Raw genomic sequence first — 16,272 nt, forward strand, 5'->3', positions numbered from 1 at the left:
TAGAAAATAGACAAAAGTTACACAGTGAACTGCATACATACAACAGCAAACACTGCGTGTAGAAGCTCCTTTATAAACTGGTATTTGGTACGAAGCCCAGGAGCTAAATGGGGGATCGGTCCTGGGGCTAAGATCAACTCTTTCCTGATGCGTGGAAAGTAGTTACTTTCCCTGCTCCATTTTGGGGTTGAAGTGTTGTAGCTGAAGTCTTCTGGGTAGTTTTTTCTCACCTTAAATACTGAAAAAAAAGGCAGCTTTATTTAGTTAGTTATTTCGGTGAGGAGGCAAACTCATGGCATCGGCTGGCATGCCTTTGGGTGAGTCAGTTTTTCTATTGAAAAGAACAGCTCTGTTGAAAATAAATGGATAGGAGGATAAAGAAAATCTAAACGTGCATGTTTTGATTTGTTTCAGCTCAGTAAGAGGAAAGTGTTCTGCTGTGACATCATTTAAACTTAAACTGCAACAGAAGATGTGATCTCTTTGAAACAAAAGATGTGTTTTTCCAGGGAAGAGAATTCGCCATTTCTGACCAGAATCACGTTAATTAGAGCCTTGATCCGGGATTAAATTTGGTAGGTTTGAACCCACTGATTTTTATGGTGTCGAGATTACACCTTCTCATTACAGAGCCAGACTTAATAACTTCAATTCAAACTTGAGTAGTGGCAGCTACACTGGATTGAGTTTGAGACCATGGACAAAAATGAGCTGGGATGTGTCCCCAAGTAGGCGTACCATAAAGCTCACAGACTAATAAGCAAATAGCATGCTCCATCCACCTGCCACCACAGGAAGAGGCACTGGCAATGGACGGGCCTGTGTTTTGCCATTCCCGTGCCTTTTTCTGTTAGTGTTGTAAACAGGAGATTCCTTCGCACAACCACAGCGGAAGCAGGCCAGCAGATACGGTTTCCCTGCCCCAACCTCCTTATGTTGCCTCCACGAGACAGCGTTTTGGTGCCTTCCACTTTGGGAGGGGGAAGTGTTGGGTTTCCTGCATCCCCTTATCTACACTGATGTTTGCTCAATGTTGTCTCTGTCATGGCTGCTCTGTCTGCACCCTCTCTTCTGGCCACCAGCTGTCTGTTTAATCCAGTTCTGCAAGCAGAGTTAATGAGACATTCCTACTTAAATAACCCGGTGCGATTAAAGCTTCAGATCTTTGCACCTCAACAGCTGTGTGTTGTCACTGAGATAAATATTTTAACTGGTCTGGCAATTCCCTAGCTGCCCTGCGTAAGTGGTTGAGAGAGTGGCTATTGTTTCACCATTTATTAAAGTGAAATTCAAGTTCTGACAAAACAGCCATCTAGAAGAGACCTGTAAAGGAAGAGGAGAGTGGGAGCCAATCTGGCTTTCTAGAGGGCTTTTGTGCAACAGGGGCACGCCTGGCTGTAGTTGTCTGCTCCTAGGCGAAGTCTGGCTGTGCTTTTGGTGGCAGCGTAGGTGAGTTTTGGTTCATCGCTGCTGCCAGGAGCACGCGGTCCTTCAGGACGCTGGACAAGATAAAGGCTAGCCAAGTAACTTGCCTTTGGAAAACAGGGCACATGCCATTAAATTCTTTCTGCTTGCATGGCAGCAGTCTTACAAAGGAAGACTGAACAATCTGATCTTGAGTTCAGCTTAGTGAATTACGATTTAAGAAGGTGGTAGATTTCTAGCCTGTATTTGTCTTAATGGAGACCAAGAAAAATTGTTTCACCACGTGTTTTTACGAACTGGGCGAGATATTGATATTAAAATAGCTTCAGCACGACAATCTAACTGATCCTTGATGGTTTTGTTGTTTGTTTTGCTGTTGTGGTGATGGTGGTTTATTTTGTTTAGTTTGTGGGTGGCAGTGGGACTCATCGTTGCAGCACAGCGTCATGGCTCAGAGGTGTGCGTGAAGACCTGGCTAAAGGAGGCCCAAGGCCCAAAACACAAATTTAGTTCCCCGGGCAGGCCCAGAAAGGCCCCTCTCCGTCACTCCAGGCTTTGGCTTTTGATTCATGCTTTGACTAACTGTAAGGACTAGCAGAAAGGGAAGGTTTCTGAAAAAGAAATTACATCTGCTCTACATTTTGGTTCCTTCCCACCCCAAAATGGATGAAATTCTCACAAAGGTGCTGCCTGCTTTGTAAATTAGCTGTAATAAGGAAGAGGTCAGAGGAGACCATTACTGCCTTGGTGTGCCTGGTATAACCCAGCTTTCACTCTCCCAAATGCTGGGGGGAGATCTTACAGACAGGCATGGAGACTTGATGTGGAACCTGTCACCCAGCGTATAATTCACATTTTCTTAAGGAGTCGTTGCTGTAACAGTGCCTTGATTGACTCATGGGGATGAGAAAAAAATAAAGAAAAAAGCACATTGAGTACTCTGAAATTAAGATAATTCCCCCCCTTGTTTACAGTACAAAAATTTTATTTTTTTGTTAGGATAATTTAAAGTTTAAAACTGAAGTAGACATATTCATTTTACAAACAAGATATTCTTCCATAAGTAGGACCATTAAAAACAGTAAACAAAAAAAGCTATCTTTACAAAAGCTCTGTGCATAGCAACTTCATACCGTATATAACTGACAAAGCAAAACAAAACAAAACAAAAACAAAAACAAACAAAAATAACAAAACAAAACAAACCAACCAAACCAAACAAAAACGACCAGCCAACCCCAAACAAACCCAAAAACTATACAGTGGGGAGAAATGAGGCCTTAATTTACAGAAGGGAGGAAACGGTCTTTAAAAACCATGCATATTGGAAGTGTGCAAAGAAATAGGGAGAGTAAGATGCTATACCAAGATAAATAATGAAATAAAATGTACTCTTTCCAAGTTATGATAAAATCTGTAATTACCTATTGCAACACTTGCATCTTCCTAGTGACAAAAGGAAAGCTGTTGGGGAATAGTAAATAGCAATAAGTAAAAGAGGACAGGTTCGCTTATTACATTGAAAAAATCCTTACACAGAAATTTTTTACATTACTTTTCCTTTTTGTTGGGTGTCTTGCCACTGCCAAAGTCCTCTTTTCACGTTCAAGGATTTTTGATTGCATTTATTTACACACCTTTTCTCTTTGTAAAGCTACCAGTAACTTCTACGCTTGTCTGCAGTACGAGGATTTGCATGCATGAGCAAAATTCATGTTCTACATCATTCCTATGTTTCCTTTTTTTCCATTTGTTTGGCTCAAATCAAACCCGAACGAGTCATTTTCCCTTGTCTACACCCACTTAGGCAGCTACGTTTGTTTCTCTTCCTGTAAGTACCTGAAGTAGCTTTCTAGGGAGGTTTTCTTTTTCTCTTTTTTTATTTTTATTTGGACTGACAGCTCTCCCACACGTGCAACTGGACGGAGCCAATAAAATAGTAACTGAAATGTGAAAGGAATGTTGAGAATTTCACAACCTTTTATTTTTTTAGCCAACTTTTTTTTTTTTTTTCCTGAATCTTCCTGAGATTTCAGTGATCTCTTTTTAGGTCCATACACTGACTACGCAATAATAAAAAAAGAAGGGTGGGGAATTAACAGAATAGATCACTTTCCTTGAAATGTCTCTGTTTTTCATTGGGAACCTTTCTGACTGAAATTCTGTAGTGAAAAACTTATTTGTTAAAAAATGTGAGGAGTCATTGCGAGCTGCTGCTCTTCTGCCTGTGGTCTGGAAATTCCTATCTGGAATATTTGCTGGGCTTGGAGTTTTGAGTATAAACAGCAATATAAAATTAGAACACAGCCTGTTCAGACAGGGGCAGGGGAAAAAAAATCCAACACCTTTATGCTTTGGAGGTTTTTGAGTTGCTTTAGTACATGAACATGCGGGGAGGGAGATGATATATTAGAAATTAATCTGATGAAGACACTTTTTGGAAATCTAGGACGCGATGGAATTCTTAACCCCAACTCTTCCTAAGCCTCAAGCTGTTGTATTTTTTTCCCTGTATGGTTGCAGAAATCCAACCATGAATTTTGACCTCCCATGCTTAGCTGTGCTGGGATATTGGTACCCATGGATGTCTGCAATTCATTTTTCTTGTTCTGAATAGCAGTTATCAGGTTAGCTAGTGCACCCTACTGTGCTATCAAAGGTGAATGTAGGGCAGTACTGTGGTACAACTCCGGACATTTTAACACATATGATTCTTTCATATTCCAGGGAGCACTTGGCTTTAATGTTGCTTGCTTTGCTGACTGCCAGTGACTGCTGCTTCCCTGATGGCATGAAGGGCACGCAGAGAGCCTGCAGTGTCAAGGAACGTCCATAACAGTGGTGAGTTATTTTATTTCATGGAGTTTATTTCTGGAATGAGACACTTTTTACTAACCTGACAGCAAGACTCTGACTAACTATATTCATGCTTCTTAAAAACACGTTGTTCTCACCTAATCTCTTTTGAAAGTGGCTTTTAATTGCCACTTTTGCAGATAAACTGAGCCTTGAGTTTTAGAAGGCAGTAACTCCCGCCCCCCCCCCCCCCCCCCCCCTTCACATTTAAAAAAGGAATTCAATAGCATTGAAAAAGCACCTAAGGAATCCCCTACTGAAGCGTCACGGCACAGCCAGGAGTAGTACAGAGCTGCTTCCAACAAGCACATCACCTCTAGGAATGGCAGGAGTAGGCCAGTGTCACTGGCTTTGCACTCCACTGGCTTCTTTCCTGCGCTGCATTCTGGTTAAGAAACAGCCTGTCAATATTCGTGTATACCAAGTACATTTCTCATTAGCTGAACTCTGTGCTACAGCATGAAAATCGAGCTCCAAGGAGGACCTATTCTCACACAGTTTGACTCGGAAGTCTGGTCACAGGGAGTCAGCTTTCCTGCACTGGGTTATTCACAGGAATGATTTTTACACATTTGCAGAATGCAGTCCTATGCCAGAAGCCTGTCCATGCAGTGAGGGTCCATAATGAAGTCATACCACACACAACACCAAGCCCTAGTCACTAACTGTTGCAGCTGGATTTGAACCCTGGCTCTAGATACAGACTTCCTAGTCTGTTACTAATCCAAATTAGCTCCAAATGGGCTCCAAATTACCTCAACCGTGTAGGTTGTCACAGGTGTTCTCCATCCCGAGTCCAGTACTGAATTGAACATCACCTACCATATATTCTTGGATCACCAAGAATCCCATTTTACTTACACATCAGTAAAAGTACTGGGCAAATGGACAAGGGTGGTTTCAGGGGCCATACACTAAGGGTTTATCTATCAGCAGAAAGATATCATAGGAACAACTATTTGTGCAGATATTGTTATTATATATTTTAGTGGGGAGTAGCATAGCTGACTTTTTTTTTTTTCCTCAAAAAATGGCTTCCAACAAAATTGAGTTCTTTGATCAATACCAAGTTCTCTTGTTTGGTCAGATAACTAGTGATTGGTTTTGTTGCCTTCTCACCTTCCAATTTCAGGAGAGAAGAAGCAAAGGAGAACTCATTTTTTCTTACACTAAAATGCAGAAAAATTCAAAACAATTATTTCTATAAACTTTAGTATATAAATGGAAAATACTTACCATTTTTATTGACTCAGGATAAAAGTGCATAAATTATTCAAATACATATTTACCCTTTATAAATGCACCCTTACTGTGAAGTATAACTGTTCTAACTACATGGAAAAACAATGTCAGAGAGCCCCTTCCCTCCCAACTCATACACTGAATGTATAAAATAAACTCACTACCGCATGAAAAATCTGATTCGTCCAAATCCCCAAGTGCTGCTCATTTGCCAGTAGGGTCTTTGAAACTCACCAGACAATCCCAGTACCTGAATATCTTAATTGAAAGAAAAAATGGAAGAGGGGAAAGATAAGGAGGATGAAAATTTATAAATGAATTAGTGTTTGTATACCACAATGCGTATAAAAGTTTCTGATGAGTTTGTTAATCAGAAAGAATGCTACAAATCCTTGCACATGAATTCACTAAGAGGGAAGAAGTGAGGAGCAACTGCAGCAGTAATAATATATATTGAACTTGTCACTACATTTTTGCATCATTTTTCTTCATTGTACAACTGGAGGAAAAAATCCAAAAAAGGTTTAATTTCTACCTCTACATACAATAAGTTACAAGTTTATTTATTTAAATAATTGTAAAACATCTTACATTTTTTAAAGAGGTTAAACTATAAGCAAATACACACATACACCAAAGTTCCATCATTCGTGTCAGTTTGTCCTAGAAATTCTTTCATGCTGGTACCCTGTTTTGTTGAATTTTTTTCTGCATAAACTAAATCGATATCTGAAAGGCTCCATAGAAAATAGAAACTTCAACTTTTTACCCCTACAAAGTAAAACAAATTGTATCCAAAATATCGAGCTTGAATCATTTTGCCAATTTCTTTTTCCTTTTAATATTTTACAAATCTTAGGAAGGTTTCGTGTCTTTCAAGAAAGACTTTGCATTTCTGATTCCGTTCTGCCAACTGTTGGTCATCCTGGCTCTTGGCTGATTCTTCGTTTACAATGTTTTAGGAGTTGATGTGGTTGTGTCAGAAATATGAAACAGGTAAAAGATGCAGCCTTCTATCTTGTCCAATCCATAAAAAATGTTCCTTTTTTTTTCATGGGCCTGGCTTTCCCCCAAAAAAGAGCTTGTAGTGCTATGTTTTTTCTTTTTAGTGGTCCATCACAATAAGTAGTTTTGTGCTGTAAAAGAAAAATGAAAAAAAAAAAGAGGAAAAAAGGGAAGAGGGAGAGGAGCAAAGCTGCCTCTTCCTTACATCGGGGGAACGACAAGACCAGTCATGGCTGAAAAAGAAAATTGACAAAGATGAAATGCTGGCATATTTTTATGGAACAAACTCTATTTGAGCCCTTCACCCTTCTGTGTGCAGTCACGCCTTGCAGCAGGGGCTGTATTTGCAGGTTAACCTACTACATTAAAAGACCTTCAGTTTCTTCCAATATTTTTATGCTTAGTGAGAAGAACTAACTCTGCAAGACTGACAGTGATCCCAGAAAATGGCCAATGTGTTATTTCATCATCAATTCACCGAAAGGCCAGGACCAGTGTGGTTTTTAAGTGGATAAAAGAGGTAGGTAGTGGATTAACTCAAATCTTAGCACATGAATTTTCAGAAATGCCTAATGATCTTGGGGTGGTTGTCCTGAGACTTCTCAGAGCTGGCCATTGCTTAGAGCTGTCCCCAAAATGTCAGCCTTCTGATGCTTTCTCAAGTTGAAGAGCCAAAAATCACTCTTTAAAAATCAGGATCAAGGAGGCTCCTCTGTTCCCCACTCAACCTGCAAGGTTATGTTGTGAGTGAGGAAGGACGATGGGAAAGCAAATGGGAACTGGCCCCTGAGCTGCTTCTGGGACCCAGCCCCAGAACTACACGTGCCGATTCCTTGGAGAATGACCAGAACTGGGGTTTGCTCATTTACTTCCAGTGGAAACAGTGGACCAGCCTCTCTTTCTCGCTTGGTTTAGCCCATATGTCTGAATGACTGTAGTCTTACCTGGCACAGTCCCAGAACACTGGGCTTATGTAAATTATTTATTAGTCACTCCCGGTGCCTTTAATTGCAGCTATATGCTTCATAACTGACAACAGCAACATTTGAAGCTGCCTGGAACTGGTGCTGCTCCCAGAGGTTTTGAGGGGTAAGTTAAGTTTATACGTATTTATATAACAAATGAGTGAGTCACATTTTTCAAAGGGGCCTCAGTGTAGTGCAAAGTCCTAATCCTGCAAAGATTTACGTTCACTGAAATTTGTGGGATTATTCAAGTGTTTAAAGCCCTGTCCTCTGAGAATTTATTTCACCCTTATGTTCATAGTGTTTAAAAAAATGCTCAGGGCAAGATCCTCAGCTAACATGACTCTTTTATTGGAGCTCTGTTGATTTTAAACAACTGTGGATATGGTCTGTGAGTTAACACAATAGGAAAATAAATATTTTCATATTTTGTAAGTGACTAGGGCTAAAATTTCCTGCCAATTTTGGCAGATAGTTGAAAAAGAAAGTGAAACTGAATAGTCAAGTCAAATTTCTACCATTGTAATTGCCTGGGAATTTGCTAGTATTTTTCAAACAGAGATTTTTCAAGCAGGCAATTACATCACGCTAAATAAGGGAAGTAAATCTTTGTATGCCTGTTTGGGGGGAGGAGGGGGCAGGGAGGAGAGAGGTGACAGTGTGCACATTAGAGGAAGAGAGGTTTTCTGTAGCACTGCAGAGGCTGATCCTTTCCTCTTCCTCACTCCCAAGATTGAAGAATGACCTTCATTTCCTCAAGGGTCGGTGGTGTCCCAGCCTGGAGAACCCTCTCCCTGTGCATTAACCACATGCCTGCCTTTCAGCCCTCCAGAACAGAAAGTCTGATTTAAGTCTTGGATTGATGCCCTCGTCCAGACTCCGCTGGGCTGCAGAAGAGGTAAGTGCCCTCAGCTGCTCCTGGCCATCCCGCAGGTTTCCCAGTGGAGCAGTCTGCATGAGCACTTCCTAATCTGCTCCAGGCGAAATCATCCAAGTTAGCTCAAAGAATTTAAATTGTTTGTCTGAGGTATCCTGGCTGGGTCTTTTGCCTGAAGCAAATGAAGGAGCACTTACACAGCCTGTACCTGGTCGGTCCATACGGGGGTAATCTGTTCTCCTGGCACAGCCAGAGACAGCCCCTGTCCGTGGCTTTTAGGCTGTCTGGGCAGAGAGGCAGCAGACCCTGGTAGAGCTGACATGGCTTAATGTGAGACATGCAGGGTCTGCTGTCAGTGTAGTTTAAACTCTGTTCCCAAGGGGCATTGGTTGTACTGGCATAAAAGCTTTTTCAGATACTACTCTTATCAATATTATTTTCATTCTCTTCACCAAGGAAAACTTTCCAGCAGATCAAAGACCAAATCTGAGTTTCTTCCATTTCTCTTAAAAATATTTTAAGACTACTTGTAGATGCAGCATTATGAGAAGTTCCTTAAATTGAGGGACAAGTACATTTTCACGGTGTAGTTAAAGAGATGATGCTTAAAAGGCAAAAAGAGGCAAAAAGCCTCATCGCTTCCCTGGTGTTTCATCCCAATGTTGCAGCTTCACCCCTTTCTGCAACAAAGAACAAGTTGAGGAATTCTCACCTTTTTTTCCACAGCTCATGTAAACAGCCTCACTCCGTGCTTCTCTTTTTGCGTACCTTATCTGTCCATTTCCACCCCCACCTCCACTCCCCTTTGGGGCTGCACTGTCAAAAGCCTATTCCCAGCCTGTATCGCTTTTTATTGAATGTTTGTGAGGTTTGGATTAAGGTCTTACACTGCTAGCAAAGCTGTAATTATTTTTGCCTGTATTACTATATATTGAATCGATGTAACTTTTCAATAAAGGTGGTTCAATGCAGGACACTCCCTGATGAGTTGGGAATATAGAAACCACAGTCATTATCCCAGAGGGTTGTTTTTTCTTTCTTGGAGGGAAATGGAAAAAGAATTAGAGATGAGCCTTATTGTATTAACCTTGACAGCTTGCAATTATCAACTGAAACACTTGATTAAAATTGTCACAAGGTTGGAGAATTTTTTTATAAATAAATAATCAAACATGGATAGTACCCAGATGCTATGGTGATAGGCACCTTTAATGGGTGTAATTAATAATGATCATAAGCCTAGTGTATACGAGTGGCTCCTGAAAATGCTGTCTTTCTTTGTCGTGGAAAGAACTCGGCATGCAATTCACACAGGCATTTGGGAAGAACTGGAAAGGGGCTCGGTGCTGTGTTAATGTATGCACCTACATGTGTGCACACCCTGATCTAGCTCTTTGGACGTCTGCTGCTTTGTTGGGGCCTACATTATGCCCTGTTTTACAGGCTGTGCTTTTTAGATGAGTGTTGAGCATTTTCAGCCATTGTGTGTTGCCCTCTCATTTGGGTGTTTGACTCAGGTTTCCTCTCTTGCCACTAAGCTCCCAGCAAACCCAAATCTTGTGGTTCTGCAGCTCACTGACGAGGTGAACGAAGCGCTGCAGTGCTGCTGTGATGAGCATCTTAAACGGCTGTTCCTGTCCTGCAATGCCAGAAACATCTCTGTGCATGAGCTGTCCTGTACATAAAGGTAGGTTTGTACATGGCAAGCCACCGAGCTGCTGGTACCAGAGCTAGCAGTCGTGTCATTCATTTTGAGCTCATAAAAGATGCAGCTGCTAGGTGCAGGCTTCACCTTACTGAGATCTTTGACTCCCATCGTGGCTACAACCAGAATATGTGTAGTTTCACTTATAATATTAAGGCCAGGGAGAAGTTTGTAAAACAATGCACCGTTTTACGATGGAGTAATCAGCTGAAAAGGCTAGAGAAAAGAAAAGACTTCCAGAGGAAAACAGCTGACTCACTTAAGCAGAAAACATCAGTGGCTTGGATGATGGGCACCACCATCCTTTACAGCAGACTATAAGTGAAATAAACTGTAGCATCTGTGAAGGACCTGGGAGGATAGTTCTAGCTAAGATACTAAAAAGTAATAACGAAATACTTGTTTTTTCTTTTTATATTTTCCTCCATAAGAAATTAACTTTTTTTTCTTTTAGCAAAAATCTGTGTCTGGATGGAAGATTTGCATTCAGCCACATGCAAGGAGATGATTGCACAGGCAAGTAAAATATTTTTAAATACGGGTGTTTTTCTGCTTTAGAAGATAAGCAGGTTAAACCATATTTTATGTTTTTTAATATGTTTTTTTAAAAATATAGACAAAACTTTTGCCAGTTAGAGATGGAAAAGCTAACTCGGCCTCAGCTATTGAGTTATACTGCAGTAGTTACAGATCTCTGCATTGTGCTAAGTTGTACATGTGCAAAAGGCTGCCTGAACACTTATTTTAATTTAGTTCCATTTAATTAGTAACAGCCTTAAAAATCAAAATACGTGTTTGCAAAGTGATATGCATTAGCTTAATTATTAAAGAGCACAGGAATGTGTAGCCCCTCTGCAGTTACATATGTTTCCAGATGGACTAGAAAGTGGCTAAGTTTTTGCCTGTGAAGGAGAAATAAGCATTAAATCTTACCCACAGTCCTCTTTTTTTTTTTTTGTGACATATAATAGGCCTGAATATGTCTTTCCATAAATAAAATAGGTGCAGATTTTTATGGTCTCCCATGAAAAATGGAGCTCTTGTCTCACTTGAGTAAGTTTGTGACATATGATGAGCTACCAAAATTAACATCCCATCAAATGAAAGATAAGTAAATAATAGGAACAGGAGGGATTTTTTAGCTAAGTGTTAACAAGAAATGTAAATATCTCAAGGTTTTCTTTGTTTAGAGGCAGTCTGTGCACCATACATCTCTGCCAATAAACTGGGGAGAAAAATGTACTTGATCCTTCCTATATATCAAATTTAATCAGATGACAGATAGATATTTTCTGTATATATTGACATCATGGGTGTATCATTTACAGCCTTTGGCATACTTAGAGCACTGGCTACGCTCTGGAATTATTCTGGTTCAGACAGAAGCATATTGCTGAACATTCCTAGTTATTTTTACCTGGTCAGAATAGCTGAGTTATTTTAAAATGCAGCATCGTGCTGACTGAAGCTAGGCTTCAAGCTAGCACAGCAGGTCAGGCACTGGTACCAATCAGGAACCATTGCTCTGTTCAGAATCCCACCCTTTACAAACTTTTCAGAGCAGCTATTCTCTACCTGTTTGTACAGCCTTTTAATGCAAGTGGACCAGACTTCCCTGTGCTGTTGACACCTCTAACTTTGTCAAGACAAGATATGAGCAATTAGGGTCTTTAACTCAAATACCTGTATTTCCTTAGGGAATAGTGCAGATGTCCCCGCTGCTAAATTAAGGCTGTTCCTAAGCATATCAGTCTTCAGTACCTTTTGGATTGGCCAGGATCCTGGTGGTTAATGGAACATCTGACCTTCTGGGGCTTGCCTGCTATTCCTTGTAACTGAGCTTGCATTTTTATGTTGAGATATGCTGAGCTGGCCAAGGGTAATCTGGGCAGTCAGCGGTCCATGCTGTTCCAGCAGTTTCCAATTTGCTTACTTTTCCCCATCAGCTGCCTTCCATCTGAGATGAGTTGATTAGGCATTTGTGTACTTATCATGCCGTGTTGCGTCACGTCACATTATATCTTCCCAGTGCCTTTTTTAAACTCCCTTGACATATGACGTGAATGGAGCAAACAATTGTTCTGATCAAGATCACCTGCTATCAATTTGGAGAGCATATAGAACTGAGTGGTGTCCAGTATGGATTGCTGCTTGTTCTCTACCTATCATGTCCTGTTACGCTGTCAGAATGTATAGCAGATGGCAGGTGAAAGAGGTAAGCGAGAACACATGGCACAGGATGGGGTTATCTGAGGGTAGTCCACATGTCTTGGCTGTATTGTGTAGCCCAAAGCTGAAAGCCAGTCGATATGCATGTTCCATGCTTAGCTAATACTTTTGACTTACAATATATTTTTTACAAGCTGGCCTATTGTCTCCAGAAGCTTTAAGTATGGCCAAGACTGTTTTGGTTTTTTTTTTTTCAAAAAGATTTTTGTAAAATAAATACCGCGAGCACTGTAAACTCTATAAACGGCCAGGAATAATAAGAATGCTAATCTGACGATGAAGCTTGTAGAGCTCCTCCTGTTTAAGCTAGTTTTGATAAAAGCTTAAACATGGCTGTGGTTAACATACACAAAAGCTATATTCAAGATTTTTGTTGCTCCTTGTAAGTAGAGTGGCATGCCCTGTGGTGCTGGTAATATTTCTGATAATATCACGGCAACAGGATGCAATAAGTAGGATGGAGACTGTATTACTAGGAAACTTTTGCCCTTGAACAATAGATGTAGCCAAAGTACAACATTGCACACATTACATTAAAGTTCAAAAAAAATCCCTGTTGGGGAGATGTTTTCCACGAATTATGGGTAGGGAAATTGAGAGGCAATACCAAAACCCTTGTATGATGTGCTTTGGGATGGAGCCTGCTTATATACTTACTGCTTGAGCTGTGCTTTTGCTGATTCCTATATTAAAAATAAAATAAAAATAAATATTACATTACCAGCACACCTATTCTTAGCTTATATAACATAGGGTGATGGCATAGCAATGGAGATTAACAGTCTCCCATTGCTGCAGCACAGTAAGTCCATTCAAGAAGCCTCTTTGGGACCCTCCTGTTGACTTTCTGGCCACATCTGTCTGTCAACACTGTGGGAACGTTAATTTGGATATCAGGCTGCGTGGATCTGGATCCTTTCCAAAGCATGTGCTCCCCAGCTTGCATCAATTTAAATATTTCAGTTGGAAAAAATTTACATCTATGGCTGAAATAGTTAAATAGCAATGAAGATCTGGCATAATGAACCTTGGGCAGACATGTTCAACTACTGTCTGTGCGGTGAGTCACAGCTGCTGTTTGTTGTTGCTGCCTGACTGACAAGTCTCATTGTACTAGGTGCGGTGTCTGCCGAAAGCTTATTTAAATGACAGTTGTACCTATATTACTGTATTTATTTATCACAGTGTTGATATACAAGGAGATTTCCTGCAAAGAAGGGGATATAGTGGACTTTTGCCAGTAAAAGAAATGTATACATGAGAGTCCTGGGTTTTTATCTTTGAGATTTTATGTTATACTTGATATTAAATTTCCATTTCTAGAATTTATTACCAATTTATAGATTGGATAAAATATTTTGTAAACACTAACTGGCATGAACAGCACCAAAGGACTCTGGTACTTCACCTGTTTATAAGAAGGTTAAGGAAGAATAACAAACTTGCTAAGCACAGGCTTAGGCAGACAGGACAGACATGGTAGGTTAAGGAAAAGTATTAACTAAATAAAAAGTCAATGTTTTTCTTATCCTGCCCTTTTTCTGTCTCCCAGAAACAGTCTTCCCAAAGTGATTTTTTCACTGAGCTGATCTGCAGTTAGCACTGCCTTGGGTAATTTCTTAAAAATTTGCCCTCCTCAGCATGGCAGTTACACAAGTTTAAATTTAAATCAGATTTAAATCTACTCTGAACGCGCAACAACTCCTGAGTGATTTGTCTTTGGATTATAGAGCACTGTCCAACTGGCTTAAGCTAAACAAGCAAACTACTCTTAAGTTGACGGGCCTTCCTAGTTAAACGTTTAACTAAATCTGTTTAAAATCACATAACCTTGGACTGGTTCCCTAAAACACCTAAAATCTCACTATGTGCTTTTAAAAATTATTTTTAAAAAAAGCACAGTGAAATCAATACATTCCTGCTTTAGCTGATATGAAGAACTCAAGGAATTAAAGTTAACTGCAGGCCAGGTAGTGATGATAACACTTTAGAGACCATGATCATACATCATTAACAAAGACAAACCCATCTCTAAATGGTGTAGCTAAATAGTCACAGCTGTTGGGCCAACAAAGCTTTCTATATGTATAGATTTAAAAAATTGCTTCAAATCCTTCTACTCTTCTCCTTTAGCCAGAGTAGGAGAGAAATTGTGTTCCCTATTAATACGATGCTTGTGCATTTACGTGGATATATTAATATGTTATATTACTGGGGAAAGGAGATGATCTTCGAGAGGCACAAAATTGGGGCAGGGGAATAAGCTGTTTCACATATATAGCAGAATTCTGTAAGTTAGATTTTAAAAATGTAATTATTTTTGTTCAACACACCTAAAATTTCCTTGTTATATAAAATAATCGCAGTTTATGTAAGTCCCTGTGGCCTAGCTAAGGATTTATAATGCACCCAGATCAACAGGTGTGGTTTGTAGGACTCATTTTAGAATTACCACTGGCTCTTGGCATGGCTGAATTCCCAGAGTTGTTTTCTCTATGGTATCTCTAGTGAAGTCTGAAGGAGCCAGATGACTTCTCAGGCCCTATAAAGGTTTTTTTTTATGGAGACTTGGAGTGTATTTATGTGCCGCATGCCCCCCCACAGCCTGTTAAAAGAAAGTACAGGTTTCCATTCTTATCTTAATACTCACATTTGTTTTGCAGATCACCTTTAAAAAGGCTGTAAATGTACTATTGGGCTTAATTCCCTGTATGAGCCTAAACCTTGCAGCAGGTTTCAAGACGTTGGCTGTTGTGTACAGAGCTGTCTATTAACTCTGCAGGGCAGACGTTGGTTTTACAAGTCCCTGAAGCCTAAGGAGAAGCCGTTCCTCACAGAAGAGCTGGTATTTAAATGCAGCGTGGGTCAAATCTTTCTTGGTTTAAATGAGTGTCTGTCCCCCATTGTTTTAACTCAGAATAGACAAACCTTGGAGCAATGCTTTAATCCAGTTGAATTGGGTCGAATTTTCACTAGTGAATGCTGTAATAGTGTAATGGTCTTCAGATGATTACTGTATTTACGAGGCTAACACAGCGTGCTCTGTATGTGCCAGCTGAATATTAATTGTACATTTCTTACCTCTAAACCCATTTCCATTGCCACTAGAGCAGGCAGGAGAAGGAGACCCTTGGGGTCTGATGACGGGAGCAAAGGCACTCTTCTGTTTGACAGCAGGAAAGACGGAAGAGGAGAATGGAAGGATGGAAGAAGTGCTGGAGGAGCCAACTGTTGGACTTGAAGACATTACTGCAAAAGAAAAAAGTGAATCCTCATCAGAAATGCAATTTTAGAAGTTTGGTAGAACTGTTGAAAATGTCTGATCCATTGACTTGGCTGCTTAAGGTAAGCCTAGAGGTAAAGATGTAGTTATATTGAATATTTTAGCTCAGAAAAAAAATACGTTTAATTATCTTAAAATGAGGGAGGAGGACATCAGAAAATGGTAAGTCAGCAAGGGAGAGAGAGAGTCAATGTGAATAACCAGTAGAGAGTAATGGCATGTGCACTTACAGTTTGTGCACCGAAATTGGGAAAATAAATAACTCCTGTCCATTCCCTGGCTTTTTTAAAACGAAGACTTCCTTGGTTGGAGTTTAGGGGGGGATGCTTTAAGCTCTTAACTAGATTTGAATCTAAATTGTCTTCTTTTTAAAGAGGTGTCTTTGAAGAAAAAGTCCCACTGCACAGCAACTGTAAGCTTACCTTCTAGAAAAATATCAGCTATTTCTCTGGAAAGAAGGAACAAGTGACAATATTTCGTGTGGTTTCAAGTAAATCCCCAAGTCTCATGTAGGTAGTAGTTTGAAATAAGAACACCAATATGCTGCAAACCTGGTCCTTTCCTTACTGAAATCAATGGCAAAGCTCCAGAACAGGGGAAGAATCCAAAGTACCTGAACATTCTTAGGGCTGCAACTTAAATTACAACTCAAAGTGTGAAGATACTGTTTAGCAAGTTTCAGACT

At 40.1% G+C, this 16,272-nt stretch overlaps 1 protein-coding gene across 4 annotated transcripts in view; it reads right to left on the minus strand.

Annotated features, from left to right (window-relative positions):
* Positions 1-5,337: 5,337 nt before the first annotated feature.
* Positions 5,338-16,272, minus strand: part of EBF2 (EBF transcription factor 2) — a 132,756-nt gene continuing 121,821 nt past the window's right edge. For 2 of the 4 annotated variants that reach the window (XM_035562827.2, XM_035562829.2), the window contains exons 15-16: positions 15,386-15,553; positions 5,338-6,659 (exon numbers count right to left, since the gene is read on the minus strand). In XM_035562827.2, coding sequence (XP_035418720.1) covers positions 6,640-6,659; positions 15,386-15,553 — 188 coding nt within the window. In that variant the 3' untranslated portion in view covers positions 5,338-6,639. Of the gene's footprint in view, positions 6,762-15,385; positions 15,554-16,272 lie in introns of all 4 variants that reach the window. The other 2 variants (XM_035562826.2, XM_035562828.2) reach the window with 1 other exon arrangement.

The sequence above is a fragment of the Cygnus atratus genome, chromosome 27, assembly GCF_013377495.2.
Source record: "Cygnus atratus isolate AKBS03 ecotype Queensland, Australia chromosome 27, CAtr_DNAZoo_HiC_assembly, whole genome shotgun sequence".
NCBI classification, from domain to species: domain Eukaryota; kingdom Metazoa; phylum Chordata; class Aves; order Anseriformes; family Anatidae; genus Cygnus; species Cygnus atratus.